This window comes from Hyaena hyaena, unplaced genomic scaffold, assembly GCF_003009895.1.
Source record: "Hyaena hyaena isolate Hyena2069 unplaced genomic scaffold, ASM300989v1 scaffold_345, whole genome shotgun sequence".
Lineage (NCBI taxonomy): Eukaryota > Metazoa > Chordata > Mammalia > Carnivora > Hyaenidae > Hyaena > Hyaena hyaena.
In genome coordinates, this window is record NW_024080976.1 from 231,732 (window position 1) to 256,977 (window position 25,246).

General features: G+C 56.9%; 3 protein-coding genes across 3 annotated transcripts in view; 2 read left to right on the plus strand and 1 right to left on the minus strand.

Moving 5' to 3' along the window:
• GAPDHS (glyceraldehyde-3-phosphate dehydrogenase, spermatogenic) overlaps positions 1 to 6,585 on the plus strand; it is a 14,411-nt gene extending 7,826 nt beyond the window's left edge. Inside the window, exons 4-11 of the mRNA XM_039249633.1 lie at positions 150 to 256; positions 3,730 to 3,820; positions 3,904 to 4,022; positions 4,385 to 4,466; positions 4,750 to 4,901; positions 5,009 to 5,171; positions 6,196 to 6,293; positions 6,393 to 6,585. Of these exons, the coding sequence (XP_039105564.1) occupies positions 150 to 256; positions 3,730 to 3,820; positions 3,904 to 4,022; positions 4,385 to 4,466; positions 4,750 to 4,901; positions 5,009 to 5,171; positions 6,196 to 6,293; positions 6,393 to 6,465 (885 nt within the window). The 3' untranslated portion in view covers positions 6,466 to 6,585. The remainder of the gene's footprint in view (positions 1 to 149; positions 257 to 3,729; positions 3,821 to 3,903; positions 4,023 to 4,384; positions 4,467 to 4,749; positions 4,902 to 5,008; positions 5,172 to 6,195; positions 6,294 to 6,392) is intronic.
• Positions 6,586 to 6,799: 214 nt separating this feature from the next.
• On the plus strand, positions 6,800 to 8,577 carry TMEM147 (transmembrane protein 147). Its single transcript, XM_039249608.1, has 7 exons — positions 6,800 to 6,996; positions 7,066 to 7,135; positions 7,575 to 7,634; positions 7,721 to 7,857; positions 7,995 to 8,079; positions 8,167 to 8,288; positions 8,380 to 8,577. The coding sequence occupies exons 1-7, from the start codon at positions 6,920 to 6,922 to the stop codon at positions 8,501 to 8,503; spliced, it is 675 nt and encodes a 224-aa protein (XP_039105539.1). The 5' UTR covers positions 6,800 to 6,919; the 3' UTR covers positions 8,504 to 8,577.
• A 2,729-nt stretch (positions 8,578 to 11,306) lies between these two features.
• On the minus strand, positions 11,307 to 24,211 carry ATP4A (ATPase H+/K+ transporting subunit alpha). Its single transcript, XM_039249588.1, has 22 exons — positions 24,200 to 24,211; positions 23,965 to 24,105; positions 23,820 to 23,879; positions 23,213 to 23,416; positions 21,953 to 22,066; positions 21,458 to 21,710; positions 20,943 to 21,211; positions 20,125 to 20,323; positions 19,649 to 19,758; positions 19,434 to 19,568; positions 18,767 to 18,959; positions 17,830 to 18,005; positions 16,528 to 16,664; positions 16,292 to 16,442; positions 16,030 to 16,198; positions 15,784 to 15,938; positions 14,582 to 14,705; positions 14,006 to 14,151; positions 12,612 to 12,745; positions 12,132 to 12,233; positions 11,948 to 12,039; positions 11,307 to 11,712 (listed from the first exon to the last, which is right to left on the minus strand). Exons 1-22 carry the CDS (start codon positions 24,209 to 24,211, stop codon positions 11,684 to 11,686), a joined length of 3,105 nt encoding a protein of 1,034 aa, XP_039105519.1. The 3' UTR covers positions 11,307 to 11,683.
• Between the last annotated feature and the right edge of the window lie 1,035 nt (positions 24,212 to 25,246).

Below are 25,246 nucleotides of genomic sequence, written 5' to 3' on the forward strand. Positions count from 1 at the left end.
GGGGGGGGGGGGGGGGGGGGGGGGGGGGGGGGGGGGTCAGGAGAGCTCCATGGAAGGCTCCCAGATGCCATGTGGCTCCTTCACCGAGATGGGGACACCCTTGGGATGCCCACTCCACCCCTGCCACTCAAGGCTGGAGTCTCCCACAGGTGTACATGTTTAAATATGACTCCACCCATGGCCGGTACAAGGGGACTGTGGAGTTGAAGAACGGACAGCTGGTCATAGACAACAAGGAGATCACCGTCTTCCAGAGGTAAGGGGTGCTATGTGATGCGTGCCTGCAGCATATTAATGCAGGAGCTGTAGAGATCACTAGATGGATTCCAGCTCCTTGTGTGGGGCCAGGAACCCCTCAAATTGTGTGTTCACAGGTCTCAGGGTACAGGGCTCGAGGGAGTCTGAGAAGTCCCTTATCCCTAAAATGGTGTGAAAGCACTAATTGAGAAAGGTGACCCACTCTAAATACTTTTTATTTAACACACATTTACATGTTTTCTCACAGGCATAGCAACTCGATATGTTTAACACTCAACTTCTGATTCTCCTTTGACCCACACACCTACTCGTCTCCCTTTCCAGGAAATGGCACCACTACCTAGCCAGCCACTTGCACTCGGTCCTACACAGCAGCCACAGAAGCCTTTTAAAAACATCACCTGAACTTGATAACTCCCCTACTTAAATCCTCCAATGGCTTCCCATCCCGCTGTGGATAAAATCCCAGCTCTTGATGGGGACGCCAACACTATTCGCTCCCCCCTGCCTTTCCATGTCCTCCCAGCCAAGCTGGCCATCCAGCTCTTGGGACCCTAAACGAGCACCTCTTACACCTGGGCAATGCCGACCTCTTAGTACCCATTTCACATGGTTCATGCTGACATCAGTACCCTTCCTGCCATTGAAAGATAGGTTTAGAATCTGTAAATCAAAAGCTATAGTGTGAGATATTTAATATGCTTTCAAATATAAACACTTTCAAGACAAAAAAATTTTGAATTTATAAAATGGGAAACCATAACCGTACTTTTTTTTTTTTTTACAAATAGTTTATTGTCAAATTAGTTTCCACATAACACCCAGTGCTCATCCCCACAAGTGTCCTCCTCCATGCCCATCCCCCCTTCCCCCCCATTCATCAGTCCTCAGTTTTTGTCAGCATTCAAGAGTCTCTCATGGTTTGCCTCTCTCCCTTTCCCCCATTTCCGCCCTTCTTCTCCCCCTTGTTCCTCCGTCAAGTTCCTCCTAATCCTCCTATACATGCAAACATATGATATTTGTCCTTCTCTGCCTGACTTATTTCGCTCAGCATAACACCCTCAAGGTCCATCCATGTTGCTACACGTGGCCAGATTTCATTGTTTCTCATTGCCGTGTAGCATTCCATGGTATAGATAAACCACGTCTTCTTGATCCATTCATCTGTTGATGGACACTTAGGCTCTTTCCATGTTTTAGCTATTGTGGAGAGTGCTGCTATGAACATTGGGGTACACGTGCTCCTATGCCTCAGCATTTCTGTATCCCTTGGGTAAATTCCTAGCAGTGCTAATGCTGGGTCATAGGGGAGTTCTATTGTTAGTTTCCTGAGGAACCTCCACACTGTTTTCCAGAGGGGCTGTACATAACCGTACTTTCTAATGTAAATTAGAAGCCACTGTTGGCCCTGCTGCTGCTTGAGACTGTCCCACGTGCTGGCACGTGTGCTCCTGGCCTTCCCGCCCACACAGCCACTCCCAGCCCCTCAGTGTTTATGCGCGTGGGGCAGGAGGGCTGGTGACGAGGCGCTCAGGGCTGGATGCGCTCAGGGCTGGATGCGGAGGACTGCGGGTGGAGGCGAGACTGCAGAGCCCCCCCTAGTGTAAGCTGCCTGAGCTAAGTTTGAATTCGTAACCCCCAACACAATTCCAGCAGAGCAGTCACTGCTCAGACATCCTGTGTCCACTCCTTGATCAGCCTGGCACTTCCGCCGCCTGGGGCCCTCTCCTGCCTTCCCCATGCCCACAGAGCTGCCCCCTCCTCGGTGTGCACCCAGCACTCGGGTGCTGCCTTACCTGGTGACTCCGGCAGCTCTTCCCTGTTTGCCCGCTCCTTCACTGCACTGTGGATGCTCTCCAGGAACTTGGCACAAGCCATGCTGCTTGTGTGCTTTACCCCCACTTCACCCCTTCCTAGTGGGGTGACCTTGGGCGAGAGATTGAGCTTGTCCTAGCCTGTGTTCTACAGTACCTGCTGGGGATGATGCTCATACCCACCACAGCGGTAGCAGGCAGTACGGCCGGAATTAACAGGTGTGTGGGGACACTGGGAAGGGGGCTTGTCCACAAAGCCACACCCTTCTCGCAGGAAGGGCCCTCTTGCTTTTCGTTGCCATTACGGCTTTGACACTGCAGACGCAGACCCTGGCTCTGGGTAGGCTCCGTACTTCCCTGAAGAATGAACAGAATCCTCAAAACAGCCCTCTGGGCAGGAAGGCAGGGCTTGTGACAGCCTAGAAAAGGGGCTGGGGGTCTCCCGGGATGCCAACTCGGCAATGGCGGAGGAATATGAAGTGCTCCCCCCTCCACCGCAACTTGGAAGGCAGGAAAAGGGAAGCAGAGAAGAGCCGGTGGGCCAAGTGTGACCTGACAAGAAAGAGATGACCAGAGAGCACCACGTGCAGTGGTCCCGGGAGATGGGAAGCACCTCGTTCATTTGGTCGTTCAGCCACTGTTCATTTTCCTGGTGCCTCCAAGGCCAACCGGCCTGCCCCCCAGCCAGCTCCGCCTCCCACTCTCCTCCCCTCTGCCCGGGTGCTGGCTCCTCTGGAAATGCGAATAACAATACTTACTCCTCAGGTCTCCAGGGTTAAAGGAGTTCAATACAGGTAGAGCACTGAGAACAGAGCACATGGCAGATGTGCAGAATGGTTAACAACCCCCCCAACACTGAAACCCTCTGGAGGGTGCAGACTCAGTAGTACAGAGTGGTCTAGAAAACAAGACAGATGCTAACAAACAATCACAGAAGAAAAAACCACTGTTGTGATAAACCCCTTGAAGGAAAAAAAACCGGTATACAGTTTATTCATTTATCACTTGTTGGCTAAAGCCAAGTAGAAAACCCCAAACACTAGATGTTTGATGTTTCAAATACAAACTTTAGCTATCCAGTGGAAATGTGAGCTCCTCAAACAGGAAACAGAATCTCCTTTACTTTCAAATGTAAACTACTAGTCAGTCACTGTTCAGTTCTCCCCTGGGATCCGGGGGATGTAACGTGTCTTCAGAGACTTGCCCAGCCTCGCACACCAGGCTCCTGGTGCAGGCCAAGGGGGACGAGGATGGCCGTGGGGAGACTGTCAGGGCTGGGAACCAGAAGCAGCAGGGCAGGCCACACCCTCCCGGGGCCCACATTCTGGTCAGCATATGTAGAACGGGCCTGACCTGGCTGGGAACAGTCGGGGAGGGTCCCCCTGGGGGGACTTGGGTCACAAAGGCAGCAGCTTGGACCCAGGCATAGCAGGCATGGTAGAGTCAAGGAAAGAGGCCCGCAAGGTGGGGTTAGTGATGAAAGGCAAGACCAGCAGGGTGGAATCCGTCGGGACAGCTAGGTATGGGGTCGGGAGAAGAGACGGCCACAGGCCAGGCAGGAAAGGCGTCTGGGCAGCCTTTTGAACAGTGAAGGCCATGACTGTGAAGGCAAGGCCACGCAGGGACAGACTGACTCCCCCGCCACCACCCTCCACAGCAAGCAGCCCAGAGACATCCCCTGGAAGTCTGTGGGGAGCCCCTATGTGGTGGAGTCTACGGGTGTGTACCTGTCCTTAGAGGAAGCTTCGGTAAGTGGGGGACGGGTGCCTGGGGCGGGCTGGCTGGGGGTGATACTCGGATGTGCCTCCTGACACCTGTGCTCCTTCTCTAGAAACACATTGAGGCAGGTGCCTCGCGCGTGATAATCTGTGCACCCTCACCAGACGCACCCATGTTTGTCATGGGGGTGAACGAGACCAACTATAACCCTGGCTCCATGAAAATTGTCAGGTAATGGGCAGCAACGTTCTGAAGTGTGTGGGTGGCACGCAGACGACGTGCCAGCCTCTTCACCCCTACTCCCAACAGCCCCTGGTGCTGCTTTCACATCGCCCTTCCCAAAGCCTTCACAGCATGCTGTTAACATTGCCCTGAGACTTAGAAGGGCAGGACTCCTGGAGAACATGTCTGGTGAGCCGCTCTGGCCGCACCTCTGGTGGTCCCTGCACCTCTGGTGCACCTGCACTAGTGACCCCTCCCCTCCCCCTCCTGACTTTCACAAAACCAGGCCTGTGTGCATAAACCAAGAGGTGAGGGGTAGGGCTGGCTCTGCAACTCACCTCCCGGTGCCTTGCATCCCTGGGCCATTTCAGCAACGCGTCCTGCACCACCAACTGCCTGGCCCCCCTTGCCAAGGTCATCCATGAGCGATTTGGAATCGTGGAAGGGCTAATGGTGAGCTGGAGAGGGGCTGAGGCAGGAGGGAGGGCAGGGAAACCCTACATCTTTCTCCAAGGACTTGCTTAGTGTGTGGTGTTAACAGGGGGAGATTGGTTTGGGGAGGAGGAGCCTCTTAAACACTGCAGCTTGCAGACAAGGCTAGACCCTCCTGTGGCCTGTGGTGGTGCTCTCCCCCTCCCCCAGCCTCCACACCTGGGTTACCGCCTCAGGCCTGGGAGAAAGAGGCATGGGAGCTAAGGAGAAAGAAGGCCTCACCTCAGCCCTCTTCCTCTCCAAGACCACAATTCACTCCTACACTGCTACCCAGAAGACAGTGGACGGGCCATCGAAGAAGGCCTGGAGAGACGGACGGGGTGCCCACCAGAACATCATCCCAGGCTCCACAGGGGCTGCCAAGGCCGTGGGCAAAGTCATCCCAGCCCTCAAAGGGTATGATGACCCCTTGAGGTGTCTACCAAGGGGAAAGCAGACACAGTGAGGGATAGATGGAAAAGTCTCTGGGTTCTGACTCCCACCCCTAATGTGGGATTCTCCAGGAAGCTGACGGGAATGGCATTCCGGGTGCCAACCCCAGACGTATCTGTTGTGGACCTGACCTGCCGCCTGGCCCAGCCTACCTCATACCAGGCCATCAAGGATGCCATAAAAGCAGCAGCCAAGGGACCCCTGGCTGGCATCCTTGCCTACACCGAGGATGAGGTAAGGGCTGAGGAGGGGGACCCCGGGAGGAGCCCTCTGAGGAGGAAATGTGACTTCCCACTTGCCAAAGACCTGCTCACAACATATCAAGATAGGGACTGCAGGGCTGGGAAGGTCTGCTTTCCCTGCCTCAGGGTCTTTGCACTTGCCATTCCTCTGGTGTGGACAGCTTTTCTTCCAGGTGGCCACACAGTCTGCCCTCACCTCCAAGTCTCTATCTATCCTCAATAAGATATTCTCTTTCTGGCCCTTTCTCTTACCTGAAATTTCATTTCATAGTCACTGCTGTCACTGCTAGCATGTGCAGAAGAAAGCACAGACTTTGGGACTATCTTTTCACCTCTGTGGCTCCAGCCATCTTCCCAGGGTCTGGCACACAGCAGGTGATCAATACATGCTTAGTGAACAAGACAATGGCTCCCATTTTTCAACACTTACTTAGGGCAGGCTCACCATCCCATTGCTCCCAGTCATGCCATCTCTGTACACCCACCCACCTTTGGTGCTGCCTCTGCACTTCAGTTCCTACAGGCCCACTCACATAGCCACCAGGACCTCATTCTAAGCAAATCAGATCGCATACGTCCCTCCCCCCCAACACCTTCTTCTATGGCCTTAACACCACCCGAGGCCCAAGGCCTCAGGGCCTCTGTGTTGTAGCTCCTCCCACCTCAGGCACCGCTGAAGGCCTGAGTTGACCAGATCCTCCTAGACAGCCAGACCCAGCCTGACCACCTCCCCTCGGAGAGGGCCTATGTGCTGGCCGGCTCTAAGTGCCTGCATCCTTACCGAGACGTGACTCTGGTGCAGCATAAAGGCGGTTGCCCTCTTAGTCCTTTGGCCACGTTCAGAGGGCAAAACCCCAGTGTGCTTTCCTCACACCGTCCCCGGAACCCGGACACAGCAGGGCTCCACCAGATATTCTAGACGAATGGATGGCCAATTCGTGCCTAAGAGTCGGAGCCTGAGCTCCTGGAGATCCTTGCTCGGCGACCCACACTTATCTTGAAATTCGAATGCCCAGGTTGTCTCCACGGACTTTCTGAGCGATACCCACTCGTCCGTCTTCGATGCCAAAGCCGGCATCGCGCTCAACGACAACTTCGTGAAGCTCATTTCCTGGTAAGGGGTAAAAGGAGTCCGAGAGATTGGGGAGGGGGTTGGGGGGAGAGACCAGGAGTGCTCGGGAGGGATCCCCTGACCCGCCTCCTCCCTCCCCAGGTACGACAACGAATACGGCTACAGCAACCGGGTGGTGGACCTGCTCCTCTACATGTTCAACCGAGACGGGTGAAGCAGGATAGTCCCCTCCTCTTCTCCCCTGGGCTCCGGGGCCTGAACCTGTACCTCCCGTTCCTGCCTCCCCCGGGGAAGGAAGCTGCCCGGTTGTAAAATAAAAACACAGAGTGCTCACTGTCGCGTCCGTGTCTCCGCGCCGCTCACAACGGGGTCACTGCGCGCCCCGCGCTCTACCGCGCTCCCCCGGCGCCAGCGGCTGGGGTACAGCACCTCGCGGCGGAGGTACAGCGCCTCGCGGCCGGACCCGACTCCGCGCCGGCGCACTGGGGCCTCGCAGACTCCGGGGGCGGGTCGCGGGCCGTGACGTCAGCGCGCCGGCGCCGGGCCGGCCTCGCTCCCAGAAGGCCGCGCGGGTCGCGGCAGAGGCAGGTGGGCGTCAGGCCCGGGCTCGGGCGCCAGGCCGGTGGAGGGAGAGATCCGTGCTCTGGCGGGCCCGGGCGGCCGGCGCCATGACCCTGTTCCACTTCGGGAACTGCTTCGCCCTGGCCTACTTCCCTTACTTCATCACGTACAAGTGCAGCGGCCTGTGAGTGCGGGGCGGCCGCGGGCGGGAGGGCGCGGGGCGGGGCCCGAGCCTCACCGCCCGCTCCTGCAGGTCCGAGTACAACGCCTTCTGGAAGTGCGTGCAGGCTGGGGTCACCTACCTCTTCGTGCAGCTGTGCAAGGTGAGGGCGTCCGGGTCCCCCTGAGAATACCCTGGAAAGACGGGCTCCGGAAGGGGTGGAACTTGGGAAGAGGTCTCCAAGCAACTTTTGTGTAGCACTTTAGTGAAATTGAGAAAGCTCAGTTGTGTGCTGGAGCGTTTTGTACTTTTAGGAGGCGCGAGCTAACCCCAAGGTCCACACAGTGCTGCTGACACTGCCGGGGTAGCTAGCTCCTGCCCCTCCGTGCCTGAGCCGATCCCCCGTGACCACCACGGAACCCAAACTCCAAACCCCTCCACTCTGTCTCCCCGGATCCTGTCACCTTGCCTGCCTCTTGCTCCCTTTCCACAGGGTCCCCGAACCCCAGCGCTCTACCCTCCACACCCACACTAACTTCCTGCGTATCCCACCTGGGTTATTCCCCTCCCCTTTCACTGATCTCTTTGTTTTCTCTTCTCAGATGCTGTTCCTGGCCACGTTTTTTCCCACCTGGGAAGGCGGCATCTATGACTTCATTGGGGTGCGTGGGGCAAGGGAGGGGGCAGGAGTGAACGAGTGGGCCCCCCTGGCACCCGTGCTCACTCAAGCCTCAACCCTGACCCACAGGAGTTCATGAAGGCCAGCGTGGATGTGGCAGACCTGATAGGCCTAAACCTTGTCATGTCCCGGAATGCAGGCAAGGGCGAGTACAAGATCATGGTTGCTGCCCTGGGCTGGGCCACCGCCGAGCTCATTATGTCCCGGTGTGTGCAGCAGCCTGGAGCCCAGATTCCTAAGAAAGGATACCTGGGTTCTAAGGAGGTGCTGGAGGGCGGGGGCTCAGACTCTGGGTGCTGAGGGGGTTTGGGTGCTGGAGAATCCCTCCATTTGCCTTCCTCAGCTGCATCCCCCTCTGGGTTGGAGCCCGGGGCATTGAGTTTGACTGGAAGTACATCCAGATGAGCATCGACTCCAACATCAGTCTGGTACGAAGTCCTGCTCTCCCACACGCCCTGTTGCTGGTGGCTGTAGTCTTCCCCAAAGCCTCACCCTGACTTCCCGCCTCCCTGCAGGTCCATTACATCGTTGCATCCGCCCAGGTCTGGATGATAACACGCTACGACCTATACCACACTTTCCGACCAGCAGTACTCCTACTGATGTTCCTTAGCGTCTACAAGGCCTTTGTCATGGAGTGAGCTGGGGGGGGAGGTTGAGGTTGAGGTTGGGTCCAAACGGGGGTGGATTATCTATTCTCATTTCCTCATTGTGATGCTTCCCTACAGGACCTTCGTCCACCTTTGTTCCCTGGGCAGCTGGACAGCACTGCTGGCCCGAGCAGTGGTGACAGGGCTGCTGGCCCTCAGCACTCTGGCCCTCTATGTTGCTGTTGTCAACGTGCACTCCTAGGCTTGGTGTCTCAGACAGTCACGTGCCCTTTCCCTGCCTCCAGGTTTCTGTGAAGTAAAGTGTTTGGAAAGTTGTTACTGCCTCCACCTCACTCTTTCTATCTCTCTCTCTCTTTGGAACCATCTACCAATACCATGTTCACTGGGTTCTAGAGGCCTTTGTTCCGGCTTCGAAGGCAGATAGGCTAGGAAAGTGGCCAACACTGATTTGTCCTGCGTTCTGCAGAGGTTCCCCGGCTCTTCATTTTCCCAGGACAGACGGAGGGCTTGCAGTAGATCATCTTTGAGCAGTGGCAGGGCATGGGTGATAGAAGGGAGCGAGAATCAAAGAATACATTTCTCAGAGGCTTTTCCTCACAGCCCGGGCGCTTCCATGGCTGCTTACCTCCCAGACTCCCAGCCCTAATCCCCGCTTCGGATCCACCCTTCATATGGCAGCCAAGGGGACGTATCTGAAATCCCCGCTTTGTTAGTGCGTCCTCCCTCCTTACAGCCTTCTGGGGCTCCACATGGCATACTGAGTGGTCCAACCACCTGGATTCTGGGCGGCAGACTTTTATGACTTTGAGCTCTGAGGTGCTTTGGTTCAGTTCTGTAGCCCTCAGGTCAAACCCCGGCTGGAGTCTTCTCAGCATACGGGGGCCACTGGAGGCAACTAGCACAGCAGCGAAGCCCAACTCGGACACATCCTGGATGCTGCGCCCCCCACCCCCACCCGGCCGTCTTGTTTCACAAATTCTTTGGGAGCTTCTCAGTTGTAATCAGAGACCAGCCTCATTATTCAGAGGGCGGAGAAGAAAGAGGCGGCCACTCCAGGTTGGTCGGTGGCAAGTTTAATAAGCAAGGGACTTTATAAACACACAAGGCTTATCTTGTGGCTGCAAGATGACTGGATCTCTGCACCCACCTGCCAAATCCCAAAAGTTTGTGTATAGAGGTCTTAACTGGATTCAGTCACATAAACTGTCTCATACCTCAGTGTCAAGGCAGTGTCCTTGGGGCAGCACGTAGGGTGGGGTGGTGGAGGACAATGCGCATTTCAGGGGGTTAGGAGCCTCCCAGCTCACAGATCAACTAATCAAGTTCACGTGCTCTCCATTTCCCCCAACACCACCCCAGCCCTTCCCTGTTCTAGTGGCAGCCACCTTCCCCGTTCCCTCCCGCTCTGTGTCAGAAGCAGGGGGCTTTAACGTCATGTTTATGCTCCCCTTGATGGAAATCCTGCCCACCCAGGAGGGTGCTCCTCAGCCCTGGTATTCCCACAGGGATGTCCCAAGGCCTGGGATAGGGTAAGTGCCCCCTAGGCAGGCTCTTTCCCTCCAGGCTGTCAAGGTCCTGCCATAATGTTGCTTAACCCTGGGCTTAGGAAGGCACTAAGCACATGTGCTATGAGCCTTGGTGTGTTCGGAGAGAGCATTTACCCTCCTCAGGTGGGGAAACCACCACCTAGCTCTGCCCCCTCTTCATTGTCCGTCATCTAGACGGTCCACAGGTGTCTTGGAGGGGTGGGGAGTGACTGGTCACAGGGTGTATGGGCACTCCTGGCCCAGCTGGATATGTCTTTGATAGGATCTCTCTCCCAGCACTCCATCCCGTGCCCCACCTAGCCTTTGACAAGGATGGGGACAAGTGAAAGTTGCAGAAATGATTACTTAACAACTATTTGCTGAGCAGAGACTGATGGGCTGCTGCCAATGGCCAACTATCTGTGGGATAATCCCAGCTTTTTTAGGGCTCGAGAGACAGACCAGAGTGGTTGGGCCTGAAGTGGAGGGGGGCACAGGCCAGATCAGGGCAGTGCTGGGGGGCCCAGCCTGGGAGACAGGATGGGTTCCCTGGAAGAGAGATGTGAGCTGAGAACTGAAGGATGAGCGAATGCGGCAAGGGGAAGAAAGCAGGTGGCAAAGCCTGTGTAAAGGCCTCGGGGGCAGAGAGCAGGCCTGGCTTTCCAGTGAGACAGGAATTGGTTGGAATAAGATCGAGGTGGCTTGTGAGGCTGGAAGCCAGCAGAGGCAGGGGGGCACCATGGAGAATTCTAGGCCAGGGAAGGGCAGGGAGTCGAGGGCTCCCCACGATTCCCAGGGAGAAGGACCGCACTGATGGGACAGATTTGGAGGAGGATGCAGAGGCTACTGGGGGATCCCTGGGCCACGTGGAGTGGGGGAACCAGAGACAGATGTGGACACCACTGCAAACAGAACAGGCCGTGGGGGCAGCGGGAGTTGGCGTATGGTGAGGAGGAGGGAGAAGCCCGGGGTCCCCTCAGAGAGGCTCATACTAAAGAGCCAGGAAGAGAGGGGAGGAAGGGGACGGGTGGGGGTGGGGAGCGGATGCCAAGGCAGTGTCCAGCAGTTGGAGAGTTAACTTTCCAGCGGAGGGAGGTGTGAGGACAGGACCTGTGACTTTAGCCTCAGTTGGTCCCACTGCAGCAGCAGAGGAGTGAGCAAGTGGAACCAGAGTGGAGGCCCCTGTGAACGGGGAGGTGGGGGGTAGTGGAGGAGGTGCTGCTTGAGGCGGAAAGGACTTGGACACATTTTGTCAAGGTGCCTGCCGAGGAGAGAGAGAATGCATGCTGCGGAGAGAGCCCCGAGGTGGCGACTAGGCGAGCGGAGGGGTAAAGGCCTCGCTCCTTAGGGTGCCTGTCTGTGGTCACATCCAGCTCGCCTGTGAACACTGTCACACCAGGTTGTGTCCTAGCACTGGAGATACGGCCCTGAACAGGTAGCTTCTGAGTTGTAGGCTTGTGGGAGATCAGAGGGGATCGTGAGAAACACGGCAGTGCCCAGCACAAAATAAAAGCATCGTCAACGTGAGCTGGTTTATTACTACCACGCAACACAAGTGTGCTTGAAGAAGAGCCCCAGGCAAGCCCTCTTGCCAGCCTGGGGTGCTAAGGGCGGACCCACTTCACAGGAGCTGCTAGCTCCCACTCCCTGCTGAAGCCCCCCACCCCCTCAGAGGACTGGGCCCAGGGACTGCTCCGCCACCAGGTGAGCCCTCCATGGATGGGGAAGGGGAGTGGGGACGTCCCGCCAAGGTTGGGATGCCATGGGCTGCAGGAGCAGACACAGGTGGTGCTGGGGCTCTTGATTGCCCAGTGTTCTGGTGGCTGCCCAGAGGGTCCCGTGCCTCCCACCTCTGCTGTGGTGGAAGCAAGGGTGGCTTGGAGGCGGCAGTCCCTCTAATAGTACAGCTCCTGATCCCACCAGCCTGGGAGAGAGAGAGAGGAGACTCAGTGCCGGGGCAGGACATGGGCACCAGCGAGGCGCTCAGCGGATCAGTGGTGGTTTTGTGCAGTGGCAGTATCACAGCCAATGAGGTTTATCTGAGGCATAGTTATTGCTGATTGATATGGGGGGGTCAAGGGCTTGGAGGTCAAAGATCAGAACAGCTGTTCTGAGTGTTCCAGCCCCCCACCCCCCAGGCCCCCGGTCTCCACACTCACTCCCTGGACAACAGCGAACTCCAAGTTTCCGGATCTCATCATAGACGAAGATGAGGAGGCCATAGGGCATGGGGACAAGCCACCACTGGTACCTGAAGGCACAGGCAGGATGGCAAGGTGAAGGACACCTTCAAGTCTGTGTCCCCTGTGCCCATCCCTCCTCTCACAGCTCACAGCCCCTCACCGAATGGGCATGAAGTTGAAGATGTTGGGCATTCCGGGGCAGTAGCACAGGAAGCAGCCGATGCAGACCTGGAACACGATGGCGATCACCAGGATCCTGTTCCTGCAGGGGGCAGGAGGGGCAGGCTCAGAACAAAGGCCTTGAGGAGCTGGGGACCAGATGGAAAGCAGGGTACTGCGGGCTCAAAGGAGGTCAAAGATACTGCAGGGTACTGCAGAGTCAAAGGAGGTCAGCTGGAGATGCTCCGACAGTGGACACTGGCCCCATCCCACCTCCCCTTTGGCTGATGAAAACAGAGGGGCTGGGTGAGAGGCACGTGGTGGGAGCCAGCTATCGATGACTGGCACTGGCACATGCGCAAATCCATGCTGGCGTGTGCTGGCTGCAGCGAGCCCTAGTCAGCGTCTAGTGGGAGCTGGAGCCAGGGCTTGGAGGGCAGGGTGGGGCAGGGCTGGGGCGGGGCCAGCCAGCGTGCGGCACCTGAAGAAGCCCTGCTGGAAGGCAGAGAGGCGGCGTGTCTTGCGGATGAGGACATCAGCGATCTGGCACATCTCGATGCTGATGAAGAACACGGTGTAGCAGGTGTACTGCTGGTACAGGCGCTGCCCGAACGTCTGCAGGCCAGAGGGGAACAAAGGCAGCCTGAGACCGGATGGGGAGCCTGGGGCCTTGAACCCCTAACTGCTTTCCCTTACATCAGAGGCTGAAGTGGGGGAGAGGACAGAGACAGAATCCGCCAGGTTTGCAGGACCAAAGAATGTGGGGCCTAGAAATCTTGGTCTTGCAAGCTTGGATGTCAGCTCCTGGGCAAATGGTAGGTCAGGCAATTGCTTTCGTGATGAAAGGAGGGATGCAGAACCTTCCGGACATCCACAAGAAGGCACCTGGGAAAAGGGAATCGGACTCCTAGGGCAGGATTTGCAAAGTCCAGTGGCTCCAGTGCCCAGATGGCAAAAACGAGTGAAGTAGGCCAGAAGGGCCTATGGAGAAGAGAGCACATGCCCCATATCAAAGGGGCAACCACTATTCAGACCATTTCTTCAGTGTAACTATAATACCAGCTAATTGTAGAAGGGACGCTAACTGCTTCAGATTCCACGCGTCTCACATGTATTATCTCACTTAATCCCCGCAATAATCCTAAGAGGGAGACCCGTGGGAGCACTTCAGGGTGCCTCAGAATCCCCAGAAGGGCCGGTTACAACAACACAGACCTCCAGGCTGTTTTTGCACTTCAAAAAGGGAGAATTTTGCACTTCAAATGAGCTCCCAGGGGATGCTGTTGGTCTGAGGACCACGCTGTGAAGTCCCTGAAGTAGATATTGGTATTATCGCCACTTACAGATGGGAAGACTGAGACACAGAGAGGGAAAGCAACTTGCCCAGTGCCACACAGCATGTGAGGGATTGTGGAAAACCATGAATCCAGGCAGTCTGGTTCCAAGGTCTGCATTCTTAGCCATGACAGCAAAAGTTCGAGGGGAATAGCCTGACCTCTAACACTGCAGGGCACACTAAAAACACCTGCTAACCGGATCCAGCCTCTCCAGGCTCCACACCTTCACTAAAGCCAGCCACACGTGCAAATACTCTGTTGATGTTGCAGGGACGATAACAGAGTAGGGGCCTGGTTCCACACCAGAGATGAAGTGCCACTGCAGGGCAGGGAGGGGACCTCTGCACCTGTGACCGTCAGCAGCAGGAGTCTGGAGCTCAAGACGGTAGTAGGAAAGGGCCCAGAACTGGCAGAGGGTCTGGGTGTCTGGGATACTCTGGCTGAGCTCAGTCACGTGGAGGATTGAGCGTGGGCCACGCACAAGGTAGGTGGCACTGGAAATGAGGGCGCCATGGGATGGGGTGGGGCAAGGGCTCACCCACTCCTGGCCGTAGCTGTCCTGCAAATCCTGTAGGTGGTGGTTCTCCCAGTACGGCCGCAGCCCCACACACAGCAGCGGGAACCAGCCCTCCTGGGCCATGGCCGTAAAGTAGTCAGTGAAGCCAGCAAATGACTGGATGGCACCTGTGGGAGAGGCAAAGAGACACGGGGAGACCGAGATGGGACATAGACAGAGACATGGAGGGAGACAAGGACACTGAAAGATAGGGGCACAGAGAAATACACATAGAGAGGAACAAAGACACAGACACGGGGACATGGACAGTGACAGACATGGAGAGACACAAAGACAAGGATCCCAAGAGAGATCAATAGAGACACAAGAGACAAGGCACAGAGAGAAACAGAGACACACCCAGAGACAGGGTCACGTAGAACAGGGCCAGAGACACAGGCAGGGATCATGCCAGACACGGACTCATAGAACAGCAGAGACCCAGGATCGAATCCAGACTCCAGGATCCAGATCAAGCCAGAGCCCCAGTTAGAGACCCCAAGGCAGGTGAGCAGCCCTGCAGTGAGTCATGGGCTCCCTGGCCCCAAGGGCACTCACCGATCTGGAAGTAGGAATAGGCGGCCAGGGGCTCGTTGACCAACCGGTCACGCTTTGGGTTCCGCGGACGCAGATGCATGATGTCACTCTCTGCTTTCTCATATGCCAGGGACACAGATGGGAACTGGCCAGGAGCGGAGGGAACGGGGGCTTAGGGGTTTGCCTGAGCCCCTGTCCCCTCTCCCTCCCCTCCCCGCCATGGACAGAGACAGGAGTGAAGTTAGGAGGCGGGTGACCACGAAGGCAGAGCGGCCTAGACAGCAAGGCTCAGCCCGCCCCTCCAACAAAGCCATGTTCGGGCCATCCCTCTAACAAAGGTGTGTTGTCCTGTCCGGTCCACATCTGTGTCCACCTCCATCAAAACTTCTGCATTTACCTCCACTATTGCATGTTCTTGTTTTCTCTCTCTCTCTCTCCTTCCCCCTCCCTCTCTCTCCCCCTTACTGTTTCTTTGTCCCTGTCTCTGGTCTCTTTCTCTATGACTATCTCTGCATTTGTATCCCTGTGTTCCTATCTCTCCCTGTCACTATCTCTGCATCTCTTCTGTCTCCGTGTCCCTGTGTCCTCTCCCTATCCCCTACCCCCTCTGTCCGTCACTGCCGAATGGCAGCAGAGTATGCTGATCAAGAGCAGAGTCCCTGAGGCACCTGACCACCTAGGCTCAAATCCCAGTGTGCCACTTATTAGCTGTATGGCCTGGGACAAGCCATTCAACCTGTCTATGCCTCAGTTGGCTCATCAGTAAAATGGGGATGGTAAATAAAGCCCATCCCACAGAGCATTTGTGAGGATAAAATTAAATAACGTGTGCCTGGCTCAGAGAAGGCACTTCGGCAAGTGTTGTCAAATAAATAAGTCAATGTGGCCATGCATCTGGCTGCATCCGTCCCTGTCTGTCTGCCTTGGGGCCTGACAGTGTTTATCTGTCCAAGTCGTTGAGGGATGTCTGTCTGTGATCCAACTTTCACCAGATGTGTGTGTGTGTGTCTTAATATCTCCGAGTCCACGTGTCTATGCCTGAGTGTCTACGTCTGTAGTTCTGTCTGGGACTGCCTGCCTGCCTGCCTGCCTGCATGTCCACATCTGGCTGTCTTTGTACACACATCTTGCATCGTTGTGTTCAAGAGTGTTTGTGGGGTCTCTGTCCATCATGTCTGTCCATGGGCGTGGCATGCATGAGGGCGCTGGGGCTGTAGACTCACGATGTCAGTGCAGAGTTCTATGAAGAGGATAGTGATGCAGCCGAGGGGCAGGGGCACGCTGACAGTGATGTAAATGAGGTACGGCGTCAGCTCCGGAATGTTCTTGGTCAGCGTGTAGGCGATGGACTTTTTCAGGTTATCAAAGATCAGCCGGCCTGCGGGGGTGCGGCAGACGCCTCAGCCTCCTCGCTGCCCACTTCCTCCTGTGCCCACACTGCCTCCCCCAGCCTCCGACCCAGCTCGGACCCTGCTCCACGCCCGTCACAATGGAGGCAAAGTTGTCATCCAGCAGGATCATGTCAGCCGCATTTTTGGCAGCATCCGAGCCAGCAATGCCCATGGCCACGCCGATGTCTGCCTTCTTCAGGGCTGGGGAATCATTCACGCCATCCCCTGTCACAGCCACGATTGCACCCTGCAGGGAGTGGGTGCAGGTGAGGGGTGGTCAGTGGGAGGCCCACCCAGGGCCAGCCCGGCCACGGGGCCGCGCTCCTCGGCAGAGTCGTACCAGTCGCTGGCAGCTCTCCACAATCACCAGCTTCTGCTGGGGACTGGTGCGAGCAAACACCATCTCGGGGTGAGTGCGCAGTGCCTCCACCAGCTCGGACGGGTCCATGTCCTTCAGCTGCATGCCATTGATGACGCAGGCACGGGCATCCCTGGGAAGGAGGTAGGAGGGCATCACCATGGCCCCGGTGTATATGGGCTGTGGGGAGAACCACAGGGAGGGCAGAAGGTGCTTACTTCTTATTAACTTGGTCCACAGGCACACGGAGGCGGGCAGCGATGTCCTCCACTGTCTCGCTGCCTTCTGAAATGATTCCTACGCTGGACGCGATGGCCTTGGCCGTGATGGGGTGGTCACCCGTCACCATGATCACCTGTTGAGGAGGGGACCATCAGACCCTTGATGCCTGCGGATCAGCTGAAGGCTGGTGCACATCTCCTCATCCTCCCTGGTGTACATCTACTGATACACTCATTCACTTATTTGACCAGTCGTGGCCACCTGCTGTGTGCCTGGAAAATGTCAGGGACAAAGCAGGCAAGTAAAAGTCTCTGTCCTTGTGGAGCTGACACTCTAGTGTGGGAGACAGAAAATAAACAAAACAAAGGAATGAATGATACAGCATATTAGGAGAGGGGAACAATTAAGCTGGGTAAAGGGCTGGCAAATGTTGGCTGGAAAAAGTAGTGTCAATTTCAAGTGTGTCCAGGGAAAACCTCATTGAGAAAGGCACATCTGAGCAGAGGTCTGAAAGGGGTGAGAGAGTTGGCCACATGTAAAACTGAGGGAAAAGTGTTCCTGGCAGCAGGAACAGACAGTGCAAGGACCCTGAGGTGTGAACATGCCTGAACTGTCAGAGGAGTAGCAGGGAGACCGGCATGACTGGAAAGCAGTAAACAAAGGGGTGGGGCTAAGGAATAAATTTAGAGAGGTAACAGGGCCAAGCTCGTATAGGCACTGGGTCTTAGAGACCATGGGAAGGACGTGGCTGTTGCTTGCTCAGTCTTGGGTCCTCAACTCTTGATTAGTCTTTCAGGAACCACCCCCCCCCCCCGCCCCCAAGGTTGAAGAGAGGTCTCTGCCCAAAAATGGGCAAGTAAGCCCAGACGTAGCCAACCAAGGCATCCCACCCCTAGCCACAGTGACTAGTTCAGGGAGGAACATGTGACCCAATCTGGGACAGCAGCAAAAGAGGCACTCTTTTTCTGTGGGGTGGCTAAACAGGTGGTATGTCGGTTAGAGCTGCTGGGGGGTGGTCATCTTTGTCGACCAAAATGGAGGGACTGCTTGACAATAAAGCCATCAGAGAGAAGTAGAACTGAGACAAGGAGAAAGGTAAATTCCTAACGACACTGAACTCCTAGATCCAGCTATACCTGAAGCTTCGTTCCCCAGTACTTTTCAGTTTCATGAATCAATATATCCTTCTTTTTTGGTTCAAACCACTTTCAGGTAGTTCTCTGTCACAGAGTTCCTCACCCCCAAATACTGCTATCCTCTGTTCTCACCCCTGCCTGCTCCCCTCCCTGGTTGCATACCCGGATGCCTGCCGTGCGGCACTTGAGCACAGCATCAGGGACGGTGGCCCGGGGTGGATCTATCATGGACACAAGGCCCGCAAAGCACAGGCCACTAGTTGGAAAGTTCATGGCCTCCACGTCGAAGGCGTAGCCAGGCGGGTAGTCCTTCTCACTCAGGTAGAGCTGGCAGAAGCCTGACCAGAAAACAGGGAAGTCAGAGAGGAGTCCAGGGAGACCCCTCTCTAGCAAAGCCAGGTGGTGAGTAAGTTAACAAGGCCCCTTGCACCAAGCACCTACAGATGCCTAACTATCATCAGATGCTGAATACTTGATTGACATGATGTGAGTCTATTACAACAACCAACCTGTGAGACAGCATGCTCATGTTGCAGACAAGGAAACTGAGGCCTAGAGAGGGGACATCTCTTGCCACCGGTCCCACACAAGTTAGATGAAAGGTCCAGGACTGAACCATAAGTTCGGGCCTTCCAGGGTTGAGGTAGGGGTTAGGGAAATTTAGGAATCACAACAAAATGTTGAGGGGAGTCAGAGGTCAGGACACGGATTGGGGAGTCCTGAGTTGAGGCAGGGACTGGAAAAAGAAAGTCAATGGGCCAGGAGGAGGACACTGAAAGCTGGAGGCAGAAGCAACCGCAGGTCAAGGTTGGGGCAAGACGTGGGAAAAAAAATCAAGGGATGTCAGGTCAGGAATGGGAAGGTCCCAGGGAGGACAGGCAGGGAGGAGCTGGGTCAAGGATGCACAGGGGTCAGGACTGAGACAGGGAAAGTCAAAGGTGCATGTGTGCACTTGAGCAGGTCAGCTGTGAGCCAGGGAGGGGAAAGGTCATGGTCAGGGATGGGCCAGGGAAGATTGGGCAGGGTCTGTGCTAGCTCCTCCTCGAAGACCGGTTTACCATCTACTGCGGGGGTCTCCCCGAGCTCTGGGGGGTCTCACCAAGCACGCGTTCACCCAGGCCTCCCAGGCTAAGGTAGGCAGTCTGGAAGGCCTCACGCCACTGCTCGTCCAGCGGCAGCTCCTGGCCCTTGATGAGGATGGAGCTACAGCGTTCCAACACGCGCTCGGGGGCGCCCTTCATCACCAGCACGTGCCGGGGATCCCGCGGGTCCTCCAGCGTGTGGATGGACAGCTTTGGGCAAGGAAAGGGACGGTGTTAAGGGGCCAGGACAAGGGGGCGGGGCTTGGGAGAAGAGGGGGTGACCGCACTGGGGTGCAGCCGGAAGAGCCTTGGAAGGTGCAGCTTGGCTGGAGGGTGAGGGGCTAGCGTGCTGAGAAGGTCCTTGGTAGAGGCTGAGGGTTAGGGGCGCAGTAAGGAGACTGGGCTCAAGGAATGGATAGAATTAGGGTCAGGGTTGGGCCGGGACGGGATTTGGACTGCGAGCTACCCCCACGTAAGGCCTGAGAGCGGTCTGTGAACACTCCCCTCTGGGGCTGTGGGTGGGCGGTGGCTGTGGGCGGAGCGGGAGTTGTGGGCGGGGTTTGGCTTGGAAGAAGGAGGGAAGTGAGAGAGAAGCCCCGCGGTAGGCCAGCCCTGAGTGTGGGTGGGGCCTGAGATGGGCGGGCCCTCCATGTGGGCGGGGTCTGGGCGGGACTGGGCGCACACCTGGAACTTGTTGGTGGAGTTGAAGGGGATCTCGCAGACTTTGGGGAAGCGCTCACGGTAGCCCATGGCGTTGCCCAGGGTCAGCTCCGAGAACTTGAGCAGCGCAGTCTCGGACGCGTCCCCGATCACGATGCGCTGGAAGCGGCGGCCGGTGTCAGGGGTGAGCCTGACTGTACCAGGCTCCCGGGATCCCCCGGAGTACCCTTGGGTCTCACCTTGGGCACCGGCACCGCGTCCTGGCCCGACTTGAAGGCAGCGCGGTTGCACAGGGTGAGCACGCGGCATAGCGCCCGCCACGTCTCCGAGGACTGGTCGAACGTCTGCCCTGCATGCCAGGCGTCCAGGCTGGGGCCGCGAGGGGACTCCCCGCGGGCCCCAGGCCTGGAGCAGCGCTCTCTCATACCAGAACCGAGCCCTTCCCTCCTGATTCAGGACAGGGTCCCCTCCCAGACCTGGGTGGGTCCCAAACCTCTCCTCACACCCCCAGACAGAGACTTCTCTCCAGACCCAGTACTGAGTTTCTTAGGAGACCCAATACCAAGCCGCTTTGCAGACCTAAAGCTTCACAGACCCTCGCCTCGATCCTGATGGAACCCCTCTCCATCTCCCTTCAGTAACCTCAGAGCTCCCTTCCAGGTCTCTAGCACCTACCAGATCCCGCCCCAGCCCCGGGCTCGTCCCACCCTCACACCTGACTGGTCTTCCGTGGTGTCAGCGGAGTGGATGTGGTTGTCGAACCAGAGATGAGACACAGTCATGCGGTTCTGAGTGAGGGTCCCTGTCTTGTCAGAGCAGATCACCGATGTGGAACCCAGTGTCTCCACTGCTTCCAGGTTCTTGACTACACAGTTCTTGCTGGCCAGTCGCTTGGCTGTCAGGGACAGGCAGACCTGGGAGAAGGTGTGAGAAGCGCAGGGCTAGAATTCTAGTCCTTCCCGTCTCTCACAGCACGGGGAGCCTGTACCCCAACCACAGTACTGTGTACACAGCATTCCTCGGTAAAACCCATGCTTCGCTTGCCTCTGTTTTTTCCGGCCTGTGCTTTCTTCCACTTGGGATACCTCCCCAGCCTGCCCAGACAGACGTAGCTAGGCCCCTCTCTAAGCCGCCCAGGCTGAGGTTCTCTAAGTTCTCTCATCAACACAACCAAACAGAAAACAGACGTCCTCTGAACCTCCTCTGAGGCTGGTGTTGGACTGGGTGCTAACTGTTGAGGGCTGCCCACACGGGACCTCAGTCCCCTCCGATCAAGGATGCAGCCTTTTCATCTGTGAGTCCTCAGTGTTCGGTATAGGGTATGGCCCAGACTAGCCTCGGTGAGTATTTGCTGAATGGATGGATAGGTGGAGGGGCGGGGTGGGGAGGATGGCTGATGGGAAGGTGCGTGGGTGGGAGGTGAGCGGGTAACAGGACAAATAAGGAGACGATGGAGGCAATCCTGGATGAATGAACACCCAGATGGATGAGCCTCTCAGCCCTCTGCACCTCTCTTCCATCTCCCCGACTCACCGTGACAGTGGCCAGCAGCCCCTCGGGCACATAGGCTACCACAATGGCCATGAAGAAGACCATGGCCCGCAGGAAGGTGTAACCAATGCACATGGCCACCACAAAAAACGTGGCACCGAAGAGGATGGCCAGGCCTGCGATGATGTCCACAAAATGTTCGATTTCAATAGCGATGGGGGTCTTCTCATTTTCTACTCCCGATGCCAGTGATGCAATGCGCCCGATGATGGTGCGGTCACCCGTGTTCACCACCAGCCCCTGTGCTGTGCCTGCAGTGGGGCCAAGAAGGCGCCTCAGGGCCGGGTGGGCAGCGATGGGGGTGCACACACAGTGTGAACTGCAGGGGCAGGGGGAGTAATGGGAGACAGAGGGGCAGGATGCCCTGAAGAGGGGGCGGTCACGCGAGGTGGGCAGCCGGTGTGGCTAACACGTTGCAGGAGAGGGGCAGTGGAGGCAGCCGTGGGGAGTGTGGAGGCAGCGTGGTCAGCTGGGGGGCGGGCAGGGACCTCACAGACCCTCAAGGCACATAGTGGAGAAGAAGGCGATGTTGCGGGTCTCCAGGGGGCTCTCGTGGGTACACTCGGGCGAGCGGGTCTGCGGCTCAGACTCCCCAGTCAGCGAGGAGTTGTCCACCTTGCAGCCCTGGGCCTGGAGGATCCTGATGTCCGCTGGCACGCGGTCCCCGCCCTTCATCTCCACCAGATCGCCCACCACAAGCTGGTCTGCATTGATCTGGAACTTGTCCCCATCTCGGATCACAGTTGCTTGCTGTGGGGCAGGGGCACAGGGTTGAGGCGGGAGGGGAGGGTCGACTCAGAGGTCACTGAGTGCAGGGGAAGGTGGGGAGGGGCAAAGAGGGAGCTGTGGAGGACTTACGGGGAGAGCGGGAGGCTACGGGCTGGGAACAGGTTGGGCCTAGTGGGAAGGCCCACACAGACAGACGCCAAGAGCCTCCCCGTGCCTCCCTGCGCCCGCCAGAGTGCACACCGGGCACTGAAGTGGGGACCCACCTGGGGCACCAGGTTCTTGAAGCTGGCAATGATGTTGGTGCTTTTAAACTCCTGGTAGTAGCCAAAGCAGCCGGTGACCACGACCACGGCGATGAGGGCCAATGCCAGGTACAGCTGCGTAGAGGTAGGTAGAGGTGGGCTGATGAGAAGGGGCTGGAAGATTCCTGCGCGAGGCCACCCACCTGCTCCCTGTCCCATGGTGTTCTTGAGGTCACCCCTGTGGTTTTCCCTGCTCCACTAGAAACCACATGCACTGTTCCCTGCGGCCTGTGGCCCCTGTCCCCGTGTTTTCCGTGTCCCACATTCAGCTTCTCTGTGTTCCCACTGTCCTGTGTCCCTATACCCCATAGCCTCTGGGTCCTGAACGCTACATCCCCCGTGTCCCCATATCCCATGGCTTGTGCCCCATGTCACCATGCATCCTTTCCTGCGTCCCCTGAGTCTTGCACTCCACATGTCCACTGTCCTCTGTCCCCTCGTGTTCTCATGCCCTATAGTCCCTGTGTTACAAGTTTCATGTTCTGTGTGTTCATAATCTGTGTGCCACCTCTGTGTGCCCTGTGCCCCAAAGTGTGCCCTCCTGTCCCCACTTCCATGCTAGTGTGCTGTTGATCTTAAGCTTCATATTCTGTGGACTCCACGATCATGTTCCAAATTCCAAGTCCCTATGTCCAACGTCTCCCCATGTCTGTGTACCTCTAAGTCCCCATCTGGGACACATGTCCTATGACTTTCAAACCCCTGTCAATGCCACATGTCCCTAAGTTCCCATGTCCTTTGTTCTGACCCTTGTCATATATCCAATGTGCTCTTGTCCCGCATTTCAGTATTCTCTGTCCCTGTGCTTCTTTGTCTGTTTCATGTCTCTCCAGGCACTGTGTCCTGAGTCCTGTGTCCCCTATGTCCCTATGCCCTTGTGTCCTGTGTCTGAGTCCCATGTCCCCTGTGCCCTTGGTCTGCCCCATGTCTTCTGTTTCCCAAGTCGCACATCTTAAGTATCGCATTTCTATGTTTTTATATCCCCACCTGGGTCCTCCATATCTGAGACACATTCTCTGTGTCCCCTGTGACCTGCGTCATTGGGTCTGCCCCATATCCCAGTGTCCTTCACCCCCCCACCACCATGTCCTATGTCTTGGAACTGCATTTCCATGTCTCTGTATCCCCAGACTGTATCCCTCATGTCCTGAGTCCATGCTCAATGTCTTATATCCTCCAAGTCCCTGTGTCCCATGTCTGCCCACAGCAGCTGCTACTCACATTGTCGTCGGTGGTGAGGTCCCCCTCACTGGCCTGGATAGCAAAGGCAATGAGACAGATGGCAGCAGCCACCCACATGAGGCACTGCAGGCCACCAGCCAGCTGCCGGGCGAACTTGACATACTCAGGGGTACCACGCGGTGGCCTCAGGGCATTGGGCCCATCCCGCAGCAGCAGATCCGCGGCCAGGCTGGCAGTCAGGCCCTGGGGACAGGGCAGGTGGTCACAGTGGCTTCTAAGGGCTTTCCTTGCACTACATGCTCCTTGGTGGGGGTAGCTCTTCTGTCTGTCTCTTTCCCTCTTCCCCCTTCTGTCTTGTGCCTCTTTGTTTCTGTGCCATCCTGGCCTCTGTCCTGCCCCTTCCCCCTGCCCTCCCCCACTGAGTCTCCTCAATGTTCCTGCCCGGTGTTCCCCTCCTGTTCTCTCTCTTGTCTGCCTCTTTGTCTCTCTCTGTCTCTGCCTCTCTGCCTCTTATTATCTGCTCCTCCTACTCCATCCCTCTCTCTATGTGGCCCTTTCTCTCTAATGCATTTCTCCCTTTTCTTCCTCTCTCTCTCTCCCTCCAGCCCCTTCTCTGCACGCACCCCTCCCTCTGCGCCCAGCTCACCTTGGTCGCACTGGTCTGGTATTTCTGTTCCAGCTCCGCCACTGACAGCTGGTGGTCGTTCTGCATGGTGGGGGCAGGACAGTCACTGTCCAGCTCTCACCCGCCACACTCCTGCCCCCGACCCGGGCCCCTCCCCCATGCTCACGATCTCCATCTCCTTCTTCATGTTCTCCAGCTTCTCCTTCCTCTTGCCTCCTTTACTGCCTGCCTTCTTCTTGCTCATCTTGGCTCCCATGTCCCCACCAGGGCCAGGACCCAGCTCTACCGAGTGCATCTCGTAATTCTCCTGGGGATGAGAGGAGCGGGGAGGCATCAGGTCCTGCCGAAACTCCTGCCTCCAGCCTCCAGCCCCCCGACCCCTGACTCCGGGCCCCACTCACTGCCTTCCCCATGGTGCCTGGTGCAGCCCCCTCCTTTGCTGAGACAGAGCCTAGGGTCTGGACCGGCCCTGATATACCCAGGGAGGGAGGAGGTGGAGCAAGACTGCCCCAATTACAGCTGATTGTGGGGCTCCTTGGGGTGACCTCCAGGCCTAAGCAGCTCAGGTATTACCTACCGGGCTGCCCCAACCTGCCCAGACCCATCTCAACCTGACACTGAGATCAGGGGACCCCTGAGGATGTCCATGGTAACTACAGGAAGAAGAATAACAAACATATGGTGCTCATATTGTGCCAAGCACCAGACTCAGGGCTTTCCTGTATTAACTAATGTAACCTCACAACATCCCTTTGAGATGAGTGCTATTCTTTCCTCCCCCTACCATAGAGATGGGGAAACTGAGGCATGGGGCAGTTGAGTCCCTTGCCTGTTGTTCCCAGGCTCGGATGTAGAAGAGTTCGGGCTCAGAAACAGGTGGGCTGGCTGCAGGGTCCTCTTCCAGGCCACACTGCCCCTGCCCAGCTCGTGGAGGGGAAGCGTGCTCACAGTGATCACTGTAATAGCTGTTGTTCAGGGAGGATTTCCTGTGTCCTGGCTCTGCCCAGTGCGCTTTGTGCGAATGTTTCACCAGCTCCTCACGCCATAAAGTTATGTTCTCCTATTGACTGCCATTGTACAGATGAGGAAACCGAGGCACAGGGAGGTTAAGGACTTGGTTTAAGGCTGTGCTGATTAAGTGCTGAGGGACAGGATTCCAACCCACGTGTGACCCCAGAGCCTGGCTCTCATGTGGCACCAGCGGTGAAGAAACCCACACTTCCCATCAGCAGTGGCAAGTGTGAGCCAGGCCCTGCACACATGCGACCTCAGGGGTCCCTGCAACAAACACCTGTGCGGGCCGCACTAACATCCCCGTTGTGCACAGGGGAAACCGAGGCCTGGAGAGGTTCAGGGGGTTCCCAGAGGCGCCCCACACATCCAGCTGTAGCTGTACAGCTGTCAGGTGTTCCCGTTTCCACCCCAACCTGCCCGCGTGGGAGAACGAA